Raw genomic sequence first — 21,007 nt, 5'->3', positions numbered from 1 at the left:
AGAAAATAAATCGATTATTTAAAATTTTAAAGGGAAGTGGCTTATAAAGTAAGGAATTATGTAATTTAGTTTGATTTGCCTTTTTTCGTGTTTTTTTTTTTTATTTATTTCTGATGATATTGTTTGTTGAAGAAATATTTCCTGAAATCTTTAAATTTAAATATTTGCCAGATTCATGTACTTCCAAAGTCCACAGACTTGATAAATTTTGGAATATTCCTCCAGACAGCGCTTCTATTTTATTGACGCTGTCCCTGTAACAAATGAAACCAGAATTCAACAGATAATCAGACGGAGAGACCGACAGACCGACCGACAAACAAAGGACGGGTGGACAAGAACAGCGTAAGTGAACGCACGTAGCGTCTCAGTGAGGTATTGTCTGTCCTTGATAATTTGTTTTCTTCTTAACATCATGTTACTATAGCTCTTACACTTAGAGTAACGACCACGAAAAATGAAAACAGCAAAAAACACTAAACCACAAAATATCAAAATCGAACTTCTTAACGAAATGTAAAATTTGTGCAATTTAAATACCTTGCACCTTCCAAGGGAAAGTAAACATCATTAAAAAATATTTGCTGCGAAAATCTATGATTTGCTCTTCGATGTAGTTCAGAAGACATTTTTCCTGAAATCTTTAAATTAATATACTGAACAGGTGCATGTACTTACAAACTCCATAGCTCTGGTGAGCTTTGGAATATTCCTTCAGGCAGTGCTTCTATTTTATTGTGGCTAAGGTACCTGTAACAAATGAAACGAGAATTTAAGCTTATGAAAACTTTTAAGGTGATGATCAAAAACAATAAGCTTCATATTTATTAGAACCACCAAAATGTTAAGCAAAATACACATTATTGTGGGAGCAAAGCCGCCACATTGTTATCGACTGCGGGATTTATTTATTTATTTGTGTGTGGGTTTGCTTGTGTCACGTGGTCTTCTGCGAGAGAGCCTGGGGATGAGTCGGCGGTGCGTGTCGAGTAGGCCATATTGGATTTTGGCGTGTCGTACGTTTTGTGTGGTTTCTTTGATTTCACTGAGCTGTTCTTGAAGTTGCTCGTCATTACAGCAGCTCACGAAGTCATACTAGCCAACATTTCGTTTGGCTGGAAGTCTGTGCAGGTTGCACATCAATTCAAGAGAAGCTTTTACGTTTACGCAAGCCAATATTGAAAGCCGCAGAAACAGCACAATTTAATACATTTGTACTTGAATCAGTCTATATGGCTATATGTTCTGATATATGTAAATTATTCTGCAATGCATACCTACGGAGCGATATAATAAACAAACCATTTTAGTGCTACTGGTTAAAAAAGAAAAAAAAAAAGGAAAAAAGAAAAAAAATTGTCCCCTCTGGGATTCGAACTCGGGCCTCTGGCGACCTCTCGTTCCCCAGTCAGATGCCTACCCAACTGCGCTACTCTTACATTCTTAATGACGTAAGGGCGAAAATATCGTATATTAATGTAATAGACATTCCGCTGTTTATCTGTTATCATGTGCATCAAAGAAATGTTTGAATCACCTGCTGCTCATAAATTTTCAAGGAATGAATTTGCAAAAAATCACAAAGATTATTTGCCACAATAAATAGCAGCCTTAAGGTAATTGAATGTACTAAATGACAGGGTCGTAACCAGGTATATGGGATCAGGGATCACAGCCTTTGGATCAGGATCACAGCCTCGGGATCGGGATCATGGACCCGGGATCCCGGGTCACAAGTCATGGGATCCGGATCGGCCAATCAGATCGGATCAGAATGGAATCAGGGATCAAATGTTGCCACATTTTAGGGATCAGGAATCAAAATTTAGAGCTAAAATTTGGGATCAGCGATGAAAAAATATACCTGGTTACGACCCTGAAATGAATTCACAAAAAAGAAGAATCAAATTTGAAATTATCAAGCCCCCACACGTACGCATCGCGGACCGATTTTGTTTTCATGTTCTTAACGCTGTATATAAGTGTTTTTTTTCTCTTTTAAAAGAGACAGAGTCAGCTTGCAACGGGAGGGTTGTCCATTGTTGTGGACTAGATTTCATCCGAAAATGATATAGTGCGAATGGAGTAGGGATAGGCAAGATAGATAGATAGACAGACGGACAAATCTGAACAGAGTTAAACTGAAACTTTATTTAAACTCCGCATTCCATAAATTGACACTAATTGGCTTTTATTAAAGTCGAGTAAAATTAATGCTAAGTAAATATATAATACAGAGTAGTTATTTACTCTAATAAATATCTTGATAGTCAACTCAATTGGACAAACAAAGAATTACGTAAAAGAGCAAAAATCGAAATCCTAGAATCGTTCTTTTAATTTGAAGATCAGCTATCTATAATTAATTAGGCAAGCATTATATAATTTAGGTACCCACAAAAGTGATGGGTTGTGAACAGGCCAATTATCGTGACGTTTATTCTCATAGGGATATTAGCTGACAGGTACCTGTTTATTATGCCGTCGGTCTACCTGCGAACGTTTATGCATACCGTTAACTTTAGTTGATATTGCCCTTGTTTGCTATCAAGTTAATTATGTCGTTGTTATTTTGTAGTACCATTCTGTAATTTAATAAAATTCAGACGGACAGACAGACAAACGATATGGGTTGACAAGAACAATAATAACCAGTAAATGTAGCGTTTCAATGAACGAGAAAAAACACACTCAGTTAATCATTTTTAATAATAGTGATTCAAACAAGATTGGTACATTTCAAGACAGTACGTTTTATTGTGTCGTACTTGTTTACATGTGTAATTATGATAGCGAGAATGTTATGGCCCGAGAGGCGTAGAATTCGTTTTTGAGCGGTTTCTAATTTTCAAATTTCTCAAAACTATAGTCGCAACTACAGTGATAATGAAAATAATTCCCTGTCTCATTACTTTTCTAATAACGCCTTATATCAGGTTTAGATTTGAAAGGTTTTCCTTGGTTCAGGGGTTGCTTGGAGTGACAGTTGTGAAAGAGTATCTAAACATGCATCGGTGGCGCTACAAATACTCTTGTTCGATCCAGCACGTGCTGTTTTGCAGTCAGCTTGTAGTGCTGGGGAGATAATTGAGGTTCTTGTGTCACACAATCTTCGGAAGTCGCAAAGTCTTATCTAACACAAGGCAGTACTCCCCCATTAACGTCAACTTGGGTCATTGTTTGTTTTAATTAGTAGTTTGCTTGATAAGCGGTTGGCTGGGTAGCGATGTTGGTTTCACTGGTGGGTGCGGGACGTTCTTAGTAACCAGCTGGCATCCGTAACACTCTGCGACAAATCTTCTTTTTGCATCACGATCCATTCCAGGCCACCAGGCTTTCGTTCTAAGTCTCTCCTTTGTCTTCACGACTCCTTGGTGCCCCTTGTCAGTCAAACTGAAAACTCTCTTGCGAAGAGCTTGGGGTAAAACGATTCTCGTTCCCAGTAGAATTACCTGACCGATAAAGGTCAACTCATTGCCCACTGGCTAGTATGACTTAGGAGCAATGTCCCATTTTCTTCGATGAGGAAATTTATGACTGATTGCAATACTGGATCTTGTGCTGAAATACGTTCAATCTCTTTGATTATCAACGCAGCGGAGACAGCATACAGAGCTACCATACGTATGTATCCATCGTCCTCCGGGGACTGATCTGAGGCAGGTATATTTGTCAGTCTGGAAAGGGCATCTGCAATACCGTATAATTCCGATTATAAGCCCTGGGCTTACACAAGTTCGTAAGGGGTTTTGGATGGGCTTATAAGCGGAATAAAAATAACGTTTTGAAAGTTTTAAGTAAAAAACGTATAATAAAGCAACATCTAGCCCTGTTCAGTACTGCCACCCGGCAGAGGGGGGGGGGGGGGGTTATATGCGGGAGGGCTTAAAATCGGATGTATTTTTTTGTTTCCAGATAGATGGGCCTATAACCGGGGGGGGGGGGAGCTTATAAGCGGGTGGGCTTTAAAGCGGAATTTTATGGTATTCTTTCTCTATGACACCTAACAGACAGATAGTTTTACGGCTGTATAGATAATATTTAATTTTTAGAATACACGTTCACTTTTAAACGAGCCCCAGGCTCATTGGTGACATGTGTTTAAATAAAGTACTACTAAAAAAAGTACTACGCCCTTTCCGGGCTGAAGGTTTGGACTTCCTTGAATAGATTACTTTGAGTGCTTCATGATCTGTTTCGAGGTCAAACTGTGGCAGCCCATACAAGTAGAAGTGGAAGCGTTCACATGCCCAAACTAGGGCTAGTGCTTCTTTCTCGGTTTGACTATAACGGCCCTACACTTGGCTAAAACTACAACTGGCGTAACAGACAGCACGACTGTCTCCATTCTTCTATTGGACCAGCACTGCTCCAAGCCCCACCGGACTGGCATCTTCAAAAACACAAGTAGGTGCGTCCTTATCAAAGTACGCTAAGACTGGTGCACTTGCAACTTGACTCTTCAATTTCTGAAATGAGTTCTCTTGCTCCTCGCCCCACATAAACAGTGTTCCTTTTCTTGCAAGTCTTCTCAGGGGATCAGCAGTTGTTGTAAAATCGGGTATAAACCTGACACTGAATCCAACGAGACCCAAAAAGCTACGAACCTCTGAGGGTGTCTGCGGTTGACTTGAAAAGTGCTTTTAACAGTGTTACTGTTCCTTGTGGCAAGAGTTCCTGCTGGATTTCAAGATCTGTGGCAGTCGAATATCCTAACAAACAACGACCTGTTTTGACAACAACGAAATCTGCCACAATCTTCGTTTTACCAACACAGTCTTCTGACTGAAACTGACCTTCGATCTCAAGCGCACGACTCACATAAGCATACAACTTTCCTGTGAGTTACGCCTGAATGTTAAGTAACTGATGTTTTAACTCCTTAACAGTGTCCATGCTTATACGATTGCTCCCAGGTCCAGAGTCAACCAACACATCCCTGTTTACTGCCCCAATGCTTACACAAATCACTGGCTCAGCAGAAGCGGCCAAATTGCATGTCTGCTCTTCTACGGTAAAGCCAAATGAATCATTCTCACCTGGAGGGTTCCAACGATCCCTCTACAAGATTGGCCTGACCGGCTTTTCCTCGTCTCTGATGTCTTCCTCCCCTCCTTGGGATCCTTTCCTCCTTGCAACAGCTAGCATAGTGTCCGCACTTTCCAGAATTACTACACTTCCGTCCACGAGCTGGACAATTGCCGTCTTTAGCCACTTTCTTTTCCACAGTTGAAAGAAACCCGTTTACCTTTCGATCCACGCCCAGACCTTTCTTCGACAGCATTAGTCCCTGCTCCAACACTTGCTCCAGGTTCTTGTCGGTCTTGACTTGGCGTAACGATTTGACTCACTTGCTCACGCGAAGCTTTCCACTTTCGGACCTTATCCATCGCAGTCTCTAGCGTAATATTGTTCACCTCTAGTAATTTCTTCTTCATGTTCAACATCGGGGAGCTTTTTCGATCAGATGATCTCACAAATTTTCCCCCAAAGCTGCGCCAAAATTGCAGTGACGAGCTTGTTTCCGTAAACGAACCATAAATTTATCAGCGGTCTCTCCCTTGGTCAACGCAAGTTGTCGAAAAACCACAGGTCGCCCAGACGTTGTATTCGATTTAGGTGATTATAAGACAATGTATGAAAATACTTTGAAAATTGCTCTAAATAGAACTTGTATTGAAGATTTGAATAAAAATGTATTACCTTATGTTTATCATGCGTTATTTTGACATTTCTGTGCTTCTGGAGTGGGTTTAAAGCCGTTTAGACAAGTTTTTCTTTCCGACGTTGCTTCCCCTAAAGAGAAACGAAAGGCAGGTGACCTAGTTCGCCAACGGTTCGCACTCGAAGCTCCTTAAATACCACAAAAATTGTCGAATCTCACCAAAATTGCTTCAATACAGCCGTCGATAATTCTTCTTTCGATTTCCTTCGCTTAAGGTTCCAAAGTTTATTTTAACCGCCCAAGAAACGCTCGTGTTCGAGCGCTGGGTTTCCACTTTTGCTTTGTCTGAATGCGTGAAAAGTTATCTTGGGCACAAGATTCAAAATTTTAGCTAAGCGACCGCGCCATGGCGACAACGTCGGAAAGAAAAACTCGTCTAAACGGCTTTAAGGTGACTCGATTGAAATAAATGACGTGCTGTATGCCTGTCAAAAATGTCTAATAACTTCACCATTTCTGACTCGATTTCCTTCAAACTTTTGCATTTTACTCGATATTTATCGAAGAATAATGCGTACGTCAAAATGTCGATGTAGTTATCGTGAGTTTTGCGCGATGTTAACTTAATCGAACACACTTATTTGGATAAAACCGCTATTTACAGAAAACTGAGCGCTAGGATTTCGTTTAAACTACTTCAATTAGCTCATTATAACATCTTATTATGACTCTCCAAGTTTCCGAACAATCGTCGGAACAGAAACCTCGATACAATTTGATCATCGAAATATTAATCTCGGGCAAACTTCGAGGCTGGGAACGCTCCAGTGCTTCCACATTTCGCCCAAAAGTACTATAACCGAAGACAAAGAAAGTTCAATTCATCAGTTTTGTTAGCTCCAAATCACATTCGGGTATTTACAAGGATGAAAAAGTTTGAGCAAATATTATAAACTCACCATTTGCGTCAAAATGTAGGAAGGTCGCCAAATTTACGTTTTTCTAAATTACATGAAAACTAACCGTACGAATTGCTTAAAACAACCGGACCATTAAATTGAACATCTTACACAAACTTTGCACTTCTTTACGTTTCTGGAGCTGCCTTGATTTGTATGAAATAATGTTTTAAAGTGAAGCACTACCCCAACCTTATTATGAACACGGCCATGTTGTTGTTTGGATTCTGCAGCTAACGCTATGCAAATTTCCTTGGAATTGACGAGAATTTGAAACATTTGCACACGGATAAGGGGGGTGCATTGACAGTGTTTAGTTGCTTCATTTTCTGATGTCAGAGGTGTCCTTAATTTATGCCACATGAAATTTGAAAAGGGTTTGTACTAACACATTGTAGTCTGTTTATTGTTATTCAAATAACCGCTGTCTTATGGGGGGAAATGCACCCCCCTTTTCCATGTGTGAATTCTTCAAATTCTCATCAATTTCAAAGAAATTTGCATAGCGTCAGCTGTCTAATTCAAACGACAACATGGCCGTGTTCAAAAGAGAGTTGGAGCAGTGCTTCACTTTAAAAAAATAATTCATCTATATCAAGGCAGCTTCAGAAACGTAGAGCAGCACAAAGTTTGTGTAAGATGTTCAATTTAATGTTCCGGTTGTTTTAAGGAATTCGTACGGTTAGTTTTCATGTAATTAAAAAAACCGTTAATTTGGCGACCTTCCTACATTTTAACGGAAATGGCGAGTTTATAGTATTTGCTCAAACTTTTTCATCGTTGCAAATAGCCGAATGTGATTTGGAGCTAACAAAACTGATGCATTGAACTTTCTTTGTCTTCGGTTATGGTACTTTTGCGCGAAATGTGGAAGCACTGGAGCGTTCCCAGCCTCAAAATTTGCCCGAGATTAATATTTTAATGATCAAATTGTATCGAGGTTTCTGTTCCGACGATTTCTCGGAAACTTAGAGAGTCATAATAAGATGTTATAATGAGTTAATTGCAGTAGTTTAAACGAAATCCTAGCGCTCAGTTTTCTGTAAATAGCCGGTTTTATCCAAATAGGTGTGTTTAATAAAAGTAGCATCGCGCAAAACTCGCAATCATTAGATCGACATATTGGCGTGTGTATTTATTTTCGATAAATTTCGAATAAAATGCGAAAGTTTGAGGGAAATCGAGTCAGAAATGGTGAAGTTATTAGACATTTTTGACAGACATACAACACGTCATTAATTTCGATCGAGTCACCTTAAACCCACTCCAGAGGCACAGAAATGTCAAAATAACCCATGATAAACATAAGGTAAGAAATTTTTATTCAAATCTTTCATACAAGTACTATTTCGAGCAATTTTCAAAGTATTCTCATACATTGTCTTATAATCACCTAAATCGAATACAACGTCTGGGCGGCTGTGGAAAAAACATGGACTTCGTCCACGGCGTTAAAATGAGCATCAAGCTTACGAAGACACACTACATACTCGTTACCCTCCTCGGCATTGATCGGTCCTGAATCCGGAAGGACTTCGAAAATATCTTGGACTTCCATGCCCGCTAAATGAAGTAATTGAGCTTTCTTTCGAGAGGCGTTCGTAATTCCTTTGCCATCGATTTAATATTGGTAAAATCGCTTCCACTGTCGCCACCGTTTGGCGACCTGAAAGGAAGAACCGGTTAAATCTTAGGGCGGCAACGCTCGTTCCACTGAGTGCGACATCCTCGTCGCCAATTTGTAGTGTTCAAAGGCCACAAAGGCAAGCCGCAAAGGCTAACAGCTGCTTTTAAAGCAGAACACACGCCCGTACACACAGTACATGCTTTCCCGCTCACTACACACTCTTCGCATCCCGGATGTACTCTTATGAGTAACCGCTGGGCTACATGTAATACACTATTACAGCCTCCCACTGCAAATGACCCCTTTTTCGCCAAATTTAGGGTATCCCTCGACAGTCTTTTATCATCCATGCAAATACCGAGAGATTGGGAAGCAGAGACATGTTCGTAACGCCTAACTTAAAGTCACGAGAATAGCCAAAGTTGGCAACGTTATAATCAGAAGCAGTACTTTCAAATTTAGTTTTTGAGGCGATTAAAACTAATTTATTTGATATGAGCTAGTTTTAAATATTCTCATTATAACAATTTTTACCATTTTGTAATTTAAAAAAAATTCGGCCAGCCAGAGAAACAGACAAGATGGGTTAACAAGAACAACGTAAAATACCAGTAAACGAAGCATAAACCTTCAGTTAATCAGTTTAGTTTATGGAACGAGATTTCGTACGTTCAACTCAAAACGTTAGTCGGTTTTATATTCGGCATAAAGGTTAGAGTTCAAGCTCAATAAGTAAGTAAGTAATTGGCCTTTATTTAAAAACACGATTTGGATAAAAGCTTACAGCTTGTGGGGTAGTGTAAATTAAAAGTATTAAAAGTTAAAAATATCTACAATTAATTAGGCTACATTTGTATTTGATTTTAAAATTCATTTATAGTCTGCCCTTTTAGTTTTGCAAAAAGTTGTATTTTAATATTTTGATCATTATCCAGTTTGTAGCAGTTCTAAACAGGTTAAACTGTTGTTACCAATGATTGGGCATTTATTTGGTACCATTATTGTAGGAGCAACTGTAAAAGGTTTGCAGTACTGATCCATCAAAGTATAAGAGATGGATAGTGCTGGAAACCGTTGACAGCCTCCTAAATTAAATACTTGTCAGATGCATGTACTTACAAATAACGTAGACTTGATAGGTTTTCAAATATTCCTTCAGGCAGCACTTCTATTTTATTGTGGCTAAGGAACCTGCGAAAAACAAAATCACATATTGTACGATTACAGTAAGACAGATCGACCCTTATATGCCACACCTTTAAGATGATTAAAAGTATCGACCCCTCGAACGAAACTACCCACCAGAAGTAATGAAAGGAAAACACTGTGAAATGTGACAGTAACAATGGTTGTTCCTTTCACAATTTTAAGGTCTTTTGCCCTTAAATTAATCCGTATTTTATCACAGTAATCGAGCGTAAGCTGGATAAGCAAATTATATACAGTGATATATTGTCCTATTTGCATCAAGCCACCAATAATAATTATTGTCACCAATTGCAATTATTATGTGGCCCACGACAGTTAAAACTTAAATTATTTGTTATGAGCCACTTTTAAGAAGTTTTCTGTAATTCAGCAATATTTTGACTGACAGACACACACACACACACAGATAGTCGGACAAACAGGCAGACAGACAGTCAGACAGACTAAACAGACAGACAGACAGACAGCAGGCAAGCATGCAGCAGGCAGGGAGTTGGACAGAAAAAATAAAACAGGCAAGCAGACATACAGGGTGATATACCTCCAGTCTGACAAAGGCATCCCCTTTTCGTAATAGCCTCCTGTATAGTAATCCCTACCCACATCACCAAGAGTAAGTGTAGTTATTTTCGCTGAGATGCCTGTGTACCCAGTCCCTCTTGCGTCAGGAACACGAGTGATGAAAGGACTCCTTAGGCTATCTTTGAACTTCTTTGTATTGTTTAGGGTTAAAGTGAATCGTGCTGTTAAGTCCGTTGTATATTAACTGCATCGAAGCTGAAATATGGTTCGAACTGTCAAAAATCTGATGTATATGAACATTTCCTTGTATAGTTACTGATTGCGTGTTTTGGCAAAAAACTGTCAAAGTGTAGTTGGGATCCCCACCTTACTCGACCTGTTTGCTGTACCTGTAAAATTTCTACCGTTATAAGCATTGATCATATTGGACTTTGATACTGATGAACTGCTTATCCGTTAAGTTTGGTACCAGTTCGAGGTGAATGGCTCGGGTTAAAGATCTTGGTTTGCGCCCGACTATTAAAGAATAATCCGTACACTGCCGTCACAGTTACTGTGCCAACAATATCACCGAAGGCATGTAAACAAAAAATGGACTGGTTCTTTGGCTGTAGCTAGACTGCAGTAAATTCTTATTTCATAAATAAGGTATTCCTTGAACTTGCAACAATGTTTTACCAGTTTCTCTATTTCTAGCACTGAATCCCATTGTAGGTGTTGCTCTCAAACCACTCTGCGAGTCGATTTGTAGTATAGATCGTCTTACCCAGGCTGTGGGACTTGCCATTTCTAAGAAGCAAAAGCCCTACTGCCCCCTTACTCAGGCTGTTGGACTTGCTACTCCAAGAGGATCAAATACTATTTCCTAACTAGTCAGAATTTCTCTCTTACTAGTTTCCACAGAACCTTTGGTAAAGATCACGACCATGGTATCTTTCTGCTTGCTCCAAGAAAGTCTCGGAAAATTTGCTTCTTTGGCTTTCATGCACAAATTTTCCTTGTCATATATTTTCCCTTCGTCTCTCAATTCAGCGTTAGCCACCACCACTTAATAGTGGCATGTATGTAGTTTAAACTCCGCTTCTCAATATACTAAGACTGTAACCTTTTCAAATTATAAATTTTGCCCCTGGGCAGTGGTAATTCTTCCACTAACGATCCTCAAAATCTTCGTGATATTTGGCTTTCAAGTTTTCTAGCCGTTCTTTAGAGTTCCAAGAAGAAACAGTGGCTGTGTTGAACCGAACAAGTAAATATCAAAGCCTAAAACCTGTGTGTACCTGCAAGACTGACTGCTAAAAATCGCCACAAAGCGCAACAGCTAGCTTTGAAAAGGTTTTGAACCAGCACAATCCAGAGTATGTTTTAGAGTGGAGGCCTAGTCTCCAATCTACAATCGTTTAAGGAAGATTTAGTCTGATATTCCTTAGCTGATGCGTCGAAGATGATTCGTATATTTGTGATTTCTGCTTTTTTTACTTCTGCTGCTTCATAGAGGGTCTTACAGGGGCGGTCTCTGGAACGGTTCACGGGTAAAAAAATAAAAATAAATAACGGATAACGGATATTAAAATTTCATTTTCCCGAATGACGAAAATAAGCAAGTCTCACGGAAAATCAAATCTGCTAAACACGCATCACAAAAATATCCCTGTATGACCCTAGTTGTAAAGAAGGTCCAAACTCCCTTTCTTCCTGAGGCTAATCATTAACTCTATCCACGATTCTTTCCTCCAGTTGGTCTTGGATTTCATTAATTAATAATTTGTCGCCAATGTTAAGCTCAGTGCTATTGGCTTGCTTTGCCTATATCCATTAATCTTTTTATTGTTTAGTTTTCTTTTTCTTGACATGACTTTTGGCCAATCTCTGAGGGAGCAACAGATTACGACATTAACCAAGACTACGTTGAAATTCTAGGAAGAAACCTGAATGACTAGAACGCCTATTTCTAGAAGTTTTGCATTCCATTCGACACCAAAACTCCGTAAACGAAAATTTACAGAATGATTCTATTTTACATGATTCTATTTTGTGCCGCAGGTTTGCAAGTGCTTACTTTATTCTCTCGCTTCTAAACATTTACATTTACAAATGTTTAGTTACCTTTGTCTGCATCATTGGAGACTAGCAGCAAATAAGACCCGATTATGCATGCAGTTACACTGTTTCAAACTACGCCTGACGAAGGCAAGAGAACGTTTGCCAAATATTTAGTTTCTTAAAAGTGTTAATAAGATCATTTTACATTTTTAGAACACATTTAAAAAGTTTTTAAGCTGACATGATAAACACTGATCGCCCAAATAACAAACTCTGACATGTTTTCTGGAAAAAAAAGACGCCTAATATATCATAAGACAAAAACAACAAGGATTAGCTCCAAATTTAATTCCTTGAAAAATCTTCCTGCCAGAAGATTTTTATTTTTTTAATGCCAAGAACCTACAAAAAGCGCGCGTACAAAAGCGGCCTACAATTATTGACAAAAGTCGTTGGCCCATCCACTCCCCCCCCGTTTCAATGTTGGATAGTACAATGTGCCTAAGCTCCCCGTGCAGTACGTTTCAGTTTGTGAGCAAGAGTAAGCAGCAATTGCAGCCATTATTTTTTTGTATGCTACGCAACATTGCGCAGGGGGAGAGGGGAATACTTTACTTTTATATGTTACAAGTAAGAAAAACAGCAACTGCGCCAACATTTTGTCACTGATTGCAATCATTGACAAAAGTCGTTGGCCCACCCACCCCCTCCCCCGTTTCAATGTTGGACAGTACAATGTACCTAGACTCCCCGTGCAGTGTGTTTCATGAGCAAAAGTAAGCAGCAATTGCAGGCATTATTTTTTTGCATGCTACGCAACATTGCAAAGGGGGAGAGGGGAAATTACTTAACTTTTATATGATACAAGTAAGAAAAACAGCAACTGCGCCAACATTTACTTGAGTCGACGGCTTTTCTTAAGGGAACTGTGTCATGAATTTAAGCCAAATTTAAACATGAAAAGATGGCCATAGAATTAAGTGAAACATAAAATAAACCATTTAACGGATGGCGGTATGGTTCTTTGCCAAAATTTTAAGTTTCATAGCGAGTATTTGGCAAAAATTAACCAAGCCGTGACACTGGTCCTTTTAATTTATATTACAATAAAATCGACAAAAAGAACGAACAATGCTGACAAACGTACAACTCTGCCAAGCTCGTTTGCTTCGTGAATAACCCTGTGGGTAGATATGGAATTATATTGGATGACAAGTCCCTGAAATAAAAGGAGAAAAATTATCGTCAGTACAGGGCGATAAAAAAATTAAAAGAGACATGTTTTTACAAAGCAGCACTTCGTTTGCAACAATACGAAAGAAGATTAACTGTACATGTTAATGAGAGCGCTGCTGTTCTGCTTTCTAGCAATGGTACTTTTATAAAATCTGCTGTAATTGAACAACACTCTTTCAATAATAACCATCCCAAGTTTTGTGCGAAAAATGCATCTTGGTGTGTTGGACGTCAAATGAGTCAAAATTACCAAATACTATCATTAAGTAAAAAATCTGGGCAAATGAGGCTTGCGCTGGCAAAGACGAAAGTTCGCCGCTGTTGTCAAATTTGCAAAATATTAATTCAGTTAAATGTTGAATATCTAAACGATCGAGTTACTTGATTGATCAAGTTAAAAAGAACAAGTAAAATACGGCCTAAATGTTTTCCAAGACAAACTTGCATGTATTTTGCAATGCGACACGCACGAGGGTGGTAAAAGTGGTTGGTAAAAGGGGTGATCTAAATCACGTTTCACCCAAAACATAAATATAAACATAATATTTCACGTTTTAGTATGCATAAAAACTAAAAAAATTGTTCTCACTGACTAAAACTGTAAAAAATATCTGGCTTTTCGGTTAAAAATGCTATAACTTTCTTCAGCACAAATTGAAAAGGTCGTCCAGATGTAAATATTTTTTCTTTTTTTAAAAAAGGCGATAACTCACTAGTGATTCAGAACAGGATTCTGTACATGTCGGGAGTGTTCATGTGTTTGTTGTAGTCAAATTCGGTTTCGAATAGAATGCCACGCTTTTGAAAACAGTCTGATCACAAGAACAACGGCTATAATCTTAACGTCGTCGAAATCGAATTCTCGATTGTTTTGCATGCAACAGAGAGTTCTTGCACCAATAGAGATCTCTAGCTTGTCAACAGTAAAAACAGCTCTTTTGTGCTCTCTTGTTCTAGATCTTACAGCAAGGAGCCCAAAAGTGTGACCACTTTTAATTTATTCACATTCTTCCGTGCAGATTTAATCCAATCAGAAGTCAACTGGAACCTGTTCTTGTCTTCTGATTGGATGGTTGTTGCACGAAAGAATGTGAATTAATTAAAGGTGGTCACACTTTTGTGCGCCTTGCTGTAATGCTCGTGATGTTTGTCTTATAAAAACTCTCTCACAGTCTCTGCAGTTAGTTTTATAAACTGCTCCTGTCGATAGATCTTGAGCACACTTTTTAAAGGAGCTACGTCACGAGAATTTTGCAGATTTTCGAACTAAACTGTTCCGAAATTAATTAGTGATAGCGACCTAACCCATGAAAAACATTTTTTGAACATCGATCTAATGGGAGATACAGCCTTAATTTGTAGATAATCATAATCAAATTTCGGCACAAATATCGATCTTTTACGACACGCAAAACTGAAAACTTTGAAAAGTTTAGCCTTACTGAATTTTTCAATTGCAATCCATTTCCATCCTAGCCATCCGCAGCCAAAAAATGCTTGTTAAATTCGTTGCTTTAATATAGCAATTTTTAATGAAAATGGACCATTGTGCAACTTTTTGTGTGTGTGCGTGTTCGATTTTGTTCGATTGTCGAACTCAATCGAACTCAATCCAAGGTATAAGTTCGATAAAGTTCGATTAAAATTCATGCCAGGCGATCAGTCCTTGTCACGCATTTTACCACACGTAGTTTTGTTTTTAAACGTTTACTGGAGAGTCTTCTGGAAGAAAAAAAACGATTTTAAGTTTTTTTAGTCTTGTTTTCAAACGTTTACTGGATAATCTTCTGGAAGAAAAAAAAAAACGATTTACAGCGAATTTATATGGAATATTAATGCCAATTTATGTGTAATATAAATGTGAGATCAGAGAAGTAAAAAGAGCACCCCAGTCAAATATACAGATCTGTCACGCAATAGGCTGCAAGACTAACACTCTTGCGTTACATTCAAAGGTCAAAGTCGCTTCTGTACCAGTATGTTGTGCAATTTCGGGCTGGCCAATCATATCGCCCCTATTCTATCATGTCAATGAAGACCATGCGGTTTCATCTAGACATCATTAATTTTACTTCAAATTCTCTGAGCTCTAGAATGGTTCTGACAATAATTCCCACCCACCCAACCCTCTTTGGTTTTCTTCTTGCATAGTACTTGTAGACATTTAGGCAATGTTAAAATTCTACACACAAATACTGCCATGTACAGAGGGTTGTCCTTTATTATGATTATGATTATTATTATTTTCACATATTAGCCAGAGCCAATATACTAAAGCAGAAAGTCTGCTTATATAGACACTATTACAATGGTTACCTTTTCGCATGCTACTCAAGTTTCAGTAGAACTAATGGACTTAAGCAGCATGCCTGCTTATAGAGACATTGTTTTTATATTGTTACCATTTTGTATGCTAACTTAGGCTTGGAGCTTATGGACTGAAGCAGCATGTCTGCTTATAGAGACATTGGTTTTATATTGTTACCATTTTGTATGCTAACTCAGGCTTAGAGCTTATGGACTAAAGCAGCATGTCTGCTTATAGAGACATTGGTTTTATATTGTTACCATTTTGTATGCTAACTCAGGCTTAGAGCTTATGGACTGAAGCAGCATGTCTGCTTATAGAGACATTGGTTTTATATTGTTACCATTTTGTATGCTAACTCAGGCTTAGAGCTTATGGACTGAAGCAGCATGTCTGCTTATTAAGATGTTACTTTTTTTTTTTTTTTTTTTTTTTTTTAGATAAAGCAGTTTATTGATTAACACTGACTTACAATACATTACAATACATAGCTTACTTACAATTACAATACACTACAATACATAGCTTACTTACAGAGAATAACTTACGTTACACAAAGGGCATGCAGAAACTAAATAAAAAAGAATATATTACAGAGAACAGGAAACCTGGGTGCCTACTTTTGTTGTTGTTATTATATCTATTATTTCTATATATGTTTATTTCTATATATAATTATTTCTGTAGTTGTTGTTACGGATTACAACTGTATCTGTTTCTTAGATTTATGCATCTCTATCTGAATTTTACTTTCAAGAACGGCCATGAAAGCTTCCCAGTAGTACTCTTCTTCTTTTCTGGAGGCAGTGTAAATGTAATGTTTTGCGATAATCAAGCAGAGGTTTAAACCAAGTCGACGAGAGAAGTCATTGGCAACACCGTAAATGATCATGTTTTCATCAAGAGTTATTGGCTCGGAGTTTTTGAAATTCCACCAATTAGTAAAATGAGACCAAAAGCTCTTAACTTTTGAACAGGAAGCGAAAAGATGAGCTAGTGTTTGTCTTTCAGAGCATAGGTGACATTTATCGGTTTCTTTAAGTGCGTCTCTAAAAAGTGTTGAGTTTGTTGGCAGAATGTGATGTATAATTTTAAATTAAAAGATGGCAAGTCTGGTGTCCTTAGTAACTTTGAAAGGAAGGCTATATATGAGTTGTATTGTTTTTTCATTCAAATTTGCTTTTACCATCCTTTTTTCGGCAGTAGGTGTTACAAACTTTTTTTTGACAAAGAATCGTGTAGCCGATTTGCAAGAGAGCTTATTCAAAGGTATTCTATTGTTATCTTTACCATCCAAAGGCGCCTGGATATTTCCTTTTAGGATATTAACCCATTCTCTAGGGATTGAGTGGCATAATCCATGATACGTAAGAAAGTTAGCTTTGATTTTAAATCTAGAGCAGAACTCAGGAAAAGATAGAAAAGCATTGTTTTGGAAAATGTCTTTGATTTTAATGACTCCGGCTTCATGCCATTTTTTGTAATAAACAGAAACACCACCAACTTTAATGAAGCGATTGTTCCAAATAATTTCATTCAAAACTTGTTCTTTGGTGTTAGGAGAAAAATAATTTATTTTTTCCCAAGCGTAGAGAGCTTCCGAGTAAAAAGCAAGTGGTATTTCAATTTTAAGTGCTTTTAAGTCAAAATTACATTGAAGTAGAAACAAGCCTCCAACATCCCTTAGGTAGCTCAATGGTATGTAGCTCCAACTTGAAGTTTCATTACTGTCGTTGAGTCTTTTTATCCAGGAAACTTTAAGTGCATCGTTGATTATTTCAAAATCAGGCATATCTAGTCCACCTTTTTCTCTCGGGCCGATCATAGTCTTTTGTTTTATTTTAACTTTCTTGTTCCACACAAATTGGGTAATTGCTTGATTTACCATGTTGACAAATTTCGAAGGAAAGGTGAGCACTGATGTATTATATACAAGTTTAGAGATTGCGAGAGATTTTAGAATCGTTATACGGCCATATAAAGTGAGGTTTCTAGGATACCATAAGTTGAGAAGGCTTTTCATTGAGTTCAGTTTTTGTTCGAAGTTTTTCTTATATGCAACTTCATCATCATGTGAAAAATGAATACCTAATGCGAGTATTGAGTTGGAAGGCCAAGCTATTCCAAGGGGCTCTGTTGTATTGTTTCTGTTCGCGCCCAACCACATACCTTCAGTTTTGCTTTTATTAATCTCTAGGCCTGAACATTCCTGGAAGTTCGACAATAATTGGAACAAGTTATTTGCAGATTTTAGGTCAGAGACAAAGGTAGTTGTGTCATCAGCATATTGAGAAAGCTTAAATTCTTTGTTGTGTATATTAATTCCTTGAATAGTTTTGTCAGTTCTTATTGCATTGGCTAGGATTTCAGCACATAGGACAAATAAAATACCCGAGAGTGGACAGCCTTGACGAACGCCTCTCTCAGGCATGAAAAACTCAGACGCATATCCGTTGTTTATGAAGCAACTGGAGCAATCCGTGTAAAAGGTTTTTATCCACTTTTGAATGCATGGACCGAAGTTAAAAGCTTGTAGGGTCTTGTGAAGAAAATTCCAGTCGACCGTGTCGAAGGCTTTCTTAAAGTCAATGAATATAGCCAGCCCAGGGATGTTTTCTAATTCAGTTACTTTAATAATATCCATAATGAGCCTAATGTTTTGACCAATATAACGCTCTTTAACGTATCCGGTTTGATCATCGTTGATTATTTTGGGAAGAACGTTTGAAATCCTATGAGCTATGGCTTTAGTTGCAATTTTGTAATCGACATTAAGTAGTGTCAGCGGTCTCCAGTTTTCAAGATATAGTTTGTCCTTACGTATTTTTGGTATTACTTTGATAATTCCTTGTTTTTGCGTTATATTCAAATGTTGATGTTCGAATCCGTAGTTTAGACTTTGTACCAACTCTTCACCCAGCATCGACCAAAAGCGTAGATAGAACTCTACTGAAAGTCCATCGCTACCAGGGCATTTGCCCTTGGCGCACTGCTCTAAAATGTGAAGGCATTCCTCGTTACTGAGTGGGTGCTCTAGTTCATTTTTTCCAGTTTCATCTAGCTTAGCAAGATTAGGATTCTCAAAGAAAAGATTGTACTTCGAATTGTTGCACGGTGCTGCAGTATATAGATTTTTATAGAACATCTTTCCTTGTTCTAGGATATCGTTCGGAGTAGTAATTTCTCTATCATCGTTTGTTTTCAATTTGGAAATGTGCGTCTTAAAATGGTGCCTTTTTTCTAAATTCAAGAAATATTTAGTGTTTTTTTCGCCTTGTTCATGCCAGCGTGTTCTACTTCTTATTATTGCGCCTTTAGTTCGATATTCCGCAATAGCGTTAAGTTCAGCTCTAAGACGATAAAATTTTAAAATGTTTTCCTTTGAACGCTCCGTCTTCAGCAAGGTCATCAAATGGTCAATTTGAGTTTGAAGGTTTTTTTCAGCATTTCTGCGTTCTCTATTTTTCCGTTTTGTATACTGGACACAAAAGCCTCTCACTTCCATTTTTATCATGTCCCAGTAGAGACCTTTATCCTCTAGATAATTGTGCTTTGTTTTGAAATCTGGTATCTTGTTAGAAAGTTCCTGTATGAATTTTTCATCGTGCAGCAGAGAGTTGTTTATTTTCCAAAAACCTGGGCCTCGCTGAGTATATTCTTTTGATTGCAGATTAAGGATAATTGCAGAATGATCAGACAATGTGTAATGAACAATTGTAGAGTCTTTCACAGAGTTTGACAAGTTTTTTGAAACCAGCCAGTAATCCAGCCTGCATTGTACTTTTAGAGAGTTGTTACGCCACGTGTATTGTGACTGATTGGGGTGTTGACTCCTCCATACATCTTGTAGGTTGTATGTTTTGCATAAATTATTGATCTCGCTAATTACTGCTTTTTTCCTTTCAATAGAAGTTCCACCAGTTTTGTCTAAAGGTGCTAGGGCGCAATTGAAGTCGCCCCCAAGAATAATTTGCATATCAGCGTATTCTCGAAGGGTGTCATTGAGCTTTGAGAAGAATATTTTTTGACTGTTATTGTCGTTTGGGCTGTAAATATTGCAAAGTAGAAACGTAGAATCATACAGCGAGGCTTCTAGTAGTATATACCTTCCGTTTTTATCAGCTATAATGTTTTTAATGCGAACATCTAATTTCGGATTAAAGAGGATTGCAACTCCTTTTGAGTGATTTGTCCCGTGACTGAAGAAAAAATTCCCTCCCCATTCTGATTTCCACATTGCTTCTATGTTTTTCGTAGAGTAAGTTTCTTGAAGGAAGATTACATCAAATTTATAGTTGTGAAGCCATCTGAAAAGTTGTCTTCTTTTTCTTGTTTGGTTTAAACCTCTTGCATTGAGTGAGCAAAACGACGCTTTAAACGGTGTTGTCATATCCTGATATTGTGTGATTCTTTCTTACTGAAACAGTTGTAATCCGATTTGTGATATTTAACATATTTGGATTGTAATAACATGTTGCTACCCTTATAGCTTGTTTTTAAAAATGTGAACAAGGCATAATGGACTCTTATAAGATTGATTGAGTATAATTGTTTACTTGTAGATATTACTGTATTACTAGATAGTTGCCAAGAAACCTGTAGAAGAAATATTAACATAGAAACGAAAATCCTAAGAACTACAAAAATACAAGACACACGTGAACGACAGAAACGTGCCAGTTTATAGAAAAAAAACTAGCACGGTGAAACTACTTTGCCGAGCGCCGAGTCAGCAAAGGAAGGCAAGGGAGCTGTATGATTATTAAATAACTAAATAGAAAGACTCCCTTGAATATATTTAAACAATGGCGAGAATGCATCTAGGGAATATGTCGCAAGCACTTTGCAAACGTAATTAATGCACGAAAGAAAGAAAAATACACATTTCGACAAGTAAGCAGAACTAAATAACCGTCAGTAGACTGAAGCCCGAAAACATTAAATAAAAGAAGCAAGAAAAAAAAACAAATATTAATAGAAAAAAATTACCAAAAAAAGAAAAAAAACTAGCCGATTTATGTTTTTAGAAATAGGTTAGATTTAATGATCGTTGCCATGTTTTGAAGGCAGCAGATACTCTGGAATATTGTCAACTGTGTAGCTACTGCTGTTAACAAAAAGTTTGTTACCTTTAATGAAAGCCCGAGATATGTTCAGTTCCCTTGATTTTCTGATTAAGATGTTACTATTGTTAACATTTTGTATGCCAACTCAAGCTTACAGCTGTTGGCCTTGAGCAATATCTCTTCTTCTCGAGACATTGATATAACTGTTACATTAAGTGTCAAGCTGGCACATACTAACTCAACCATTCTGTTATTCGTTTACTGACTTTTATTTATGATTTTCTCCGATAGGTTTAGAACATCTTACCTAAGTTTTGTTTTTTGTTAAAGTAAATAAACCACGGGAAGGGGTGAAGTGCTCCATACAATTCG

General features: G+C 37.7%; 1 protein-coding gene across 1 annotated transcript in view; it reads right to left on the bottom strand.

Annotated features, from left to right (window-relative positions):
• Positions 1 to 21,007, bottom strand: part of LOC144640220 (uncharacterized) — a 303,086-nt gene that overhangs the window by 228,866 nt on the left and 53,213 nt on the right. The window contains exons 10-12 of the mRNA XM_078499421.1: positions 13,173 to 13,244; positions 9,371 to 9,442; positions 679 to 750 (exon numbers count right to left, since the gene is read on the bottom strand). Of these exons, the coding sequence (XP_078355547.1) occupies positions 679 to 750; positions 9,371 to 9,442; positions 13,173 to 13,244 (216 nt within the window). The remainder of the gene's footprint in view (positions 1 to 678; positions 751 to 9,370; positions 9,443 to 13,172; positions 13,245 to 21,007) is intronic.

This window comes from Oculina patagonica, unplaced genomic scaffold (assembly GCF_052425735.1).
Source record: "Oculina patagonica isolate OP01 unplaced genomic scaffold, crgOcupat unplaced2, whole genome shotgun sequence".
In the NCBI taxonomy this organism is placed as follows: domain Eukaryota; kingdom Metazoa; phylum Cnidaria; class Anthozoa; order Scleractinia; family Oculinidae; genus Oculina; species Oculina patagonica.
Note: the sequence above shows the minus strand (reverse complement) of the source record. Positions and strands in the feature narration are given on the sequence as shown.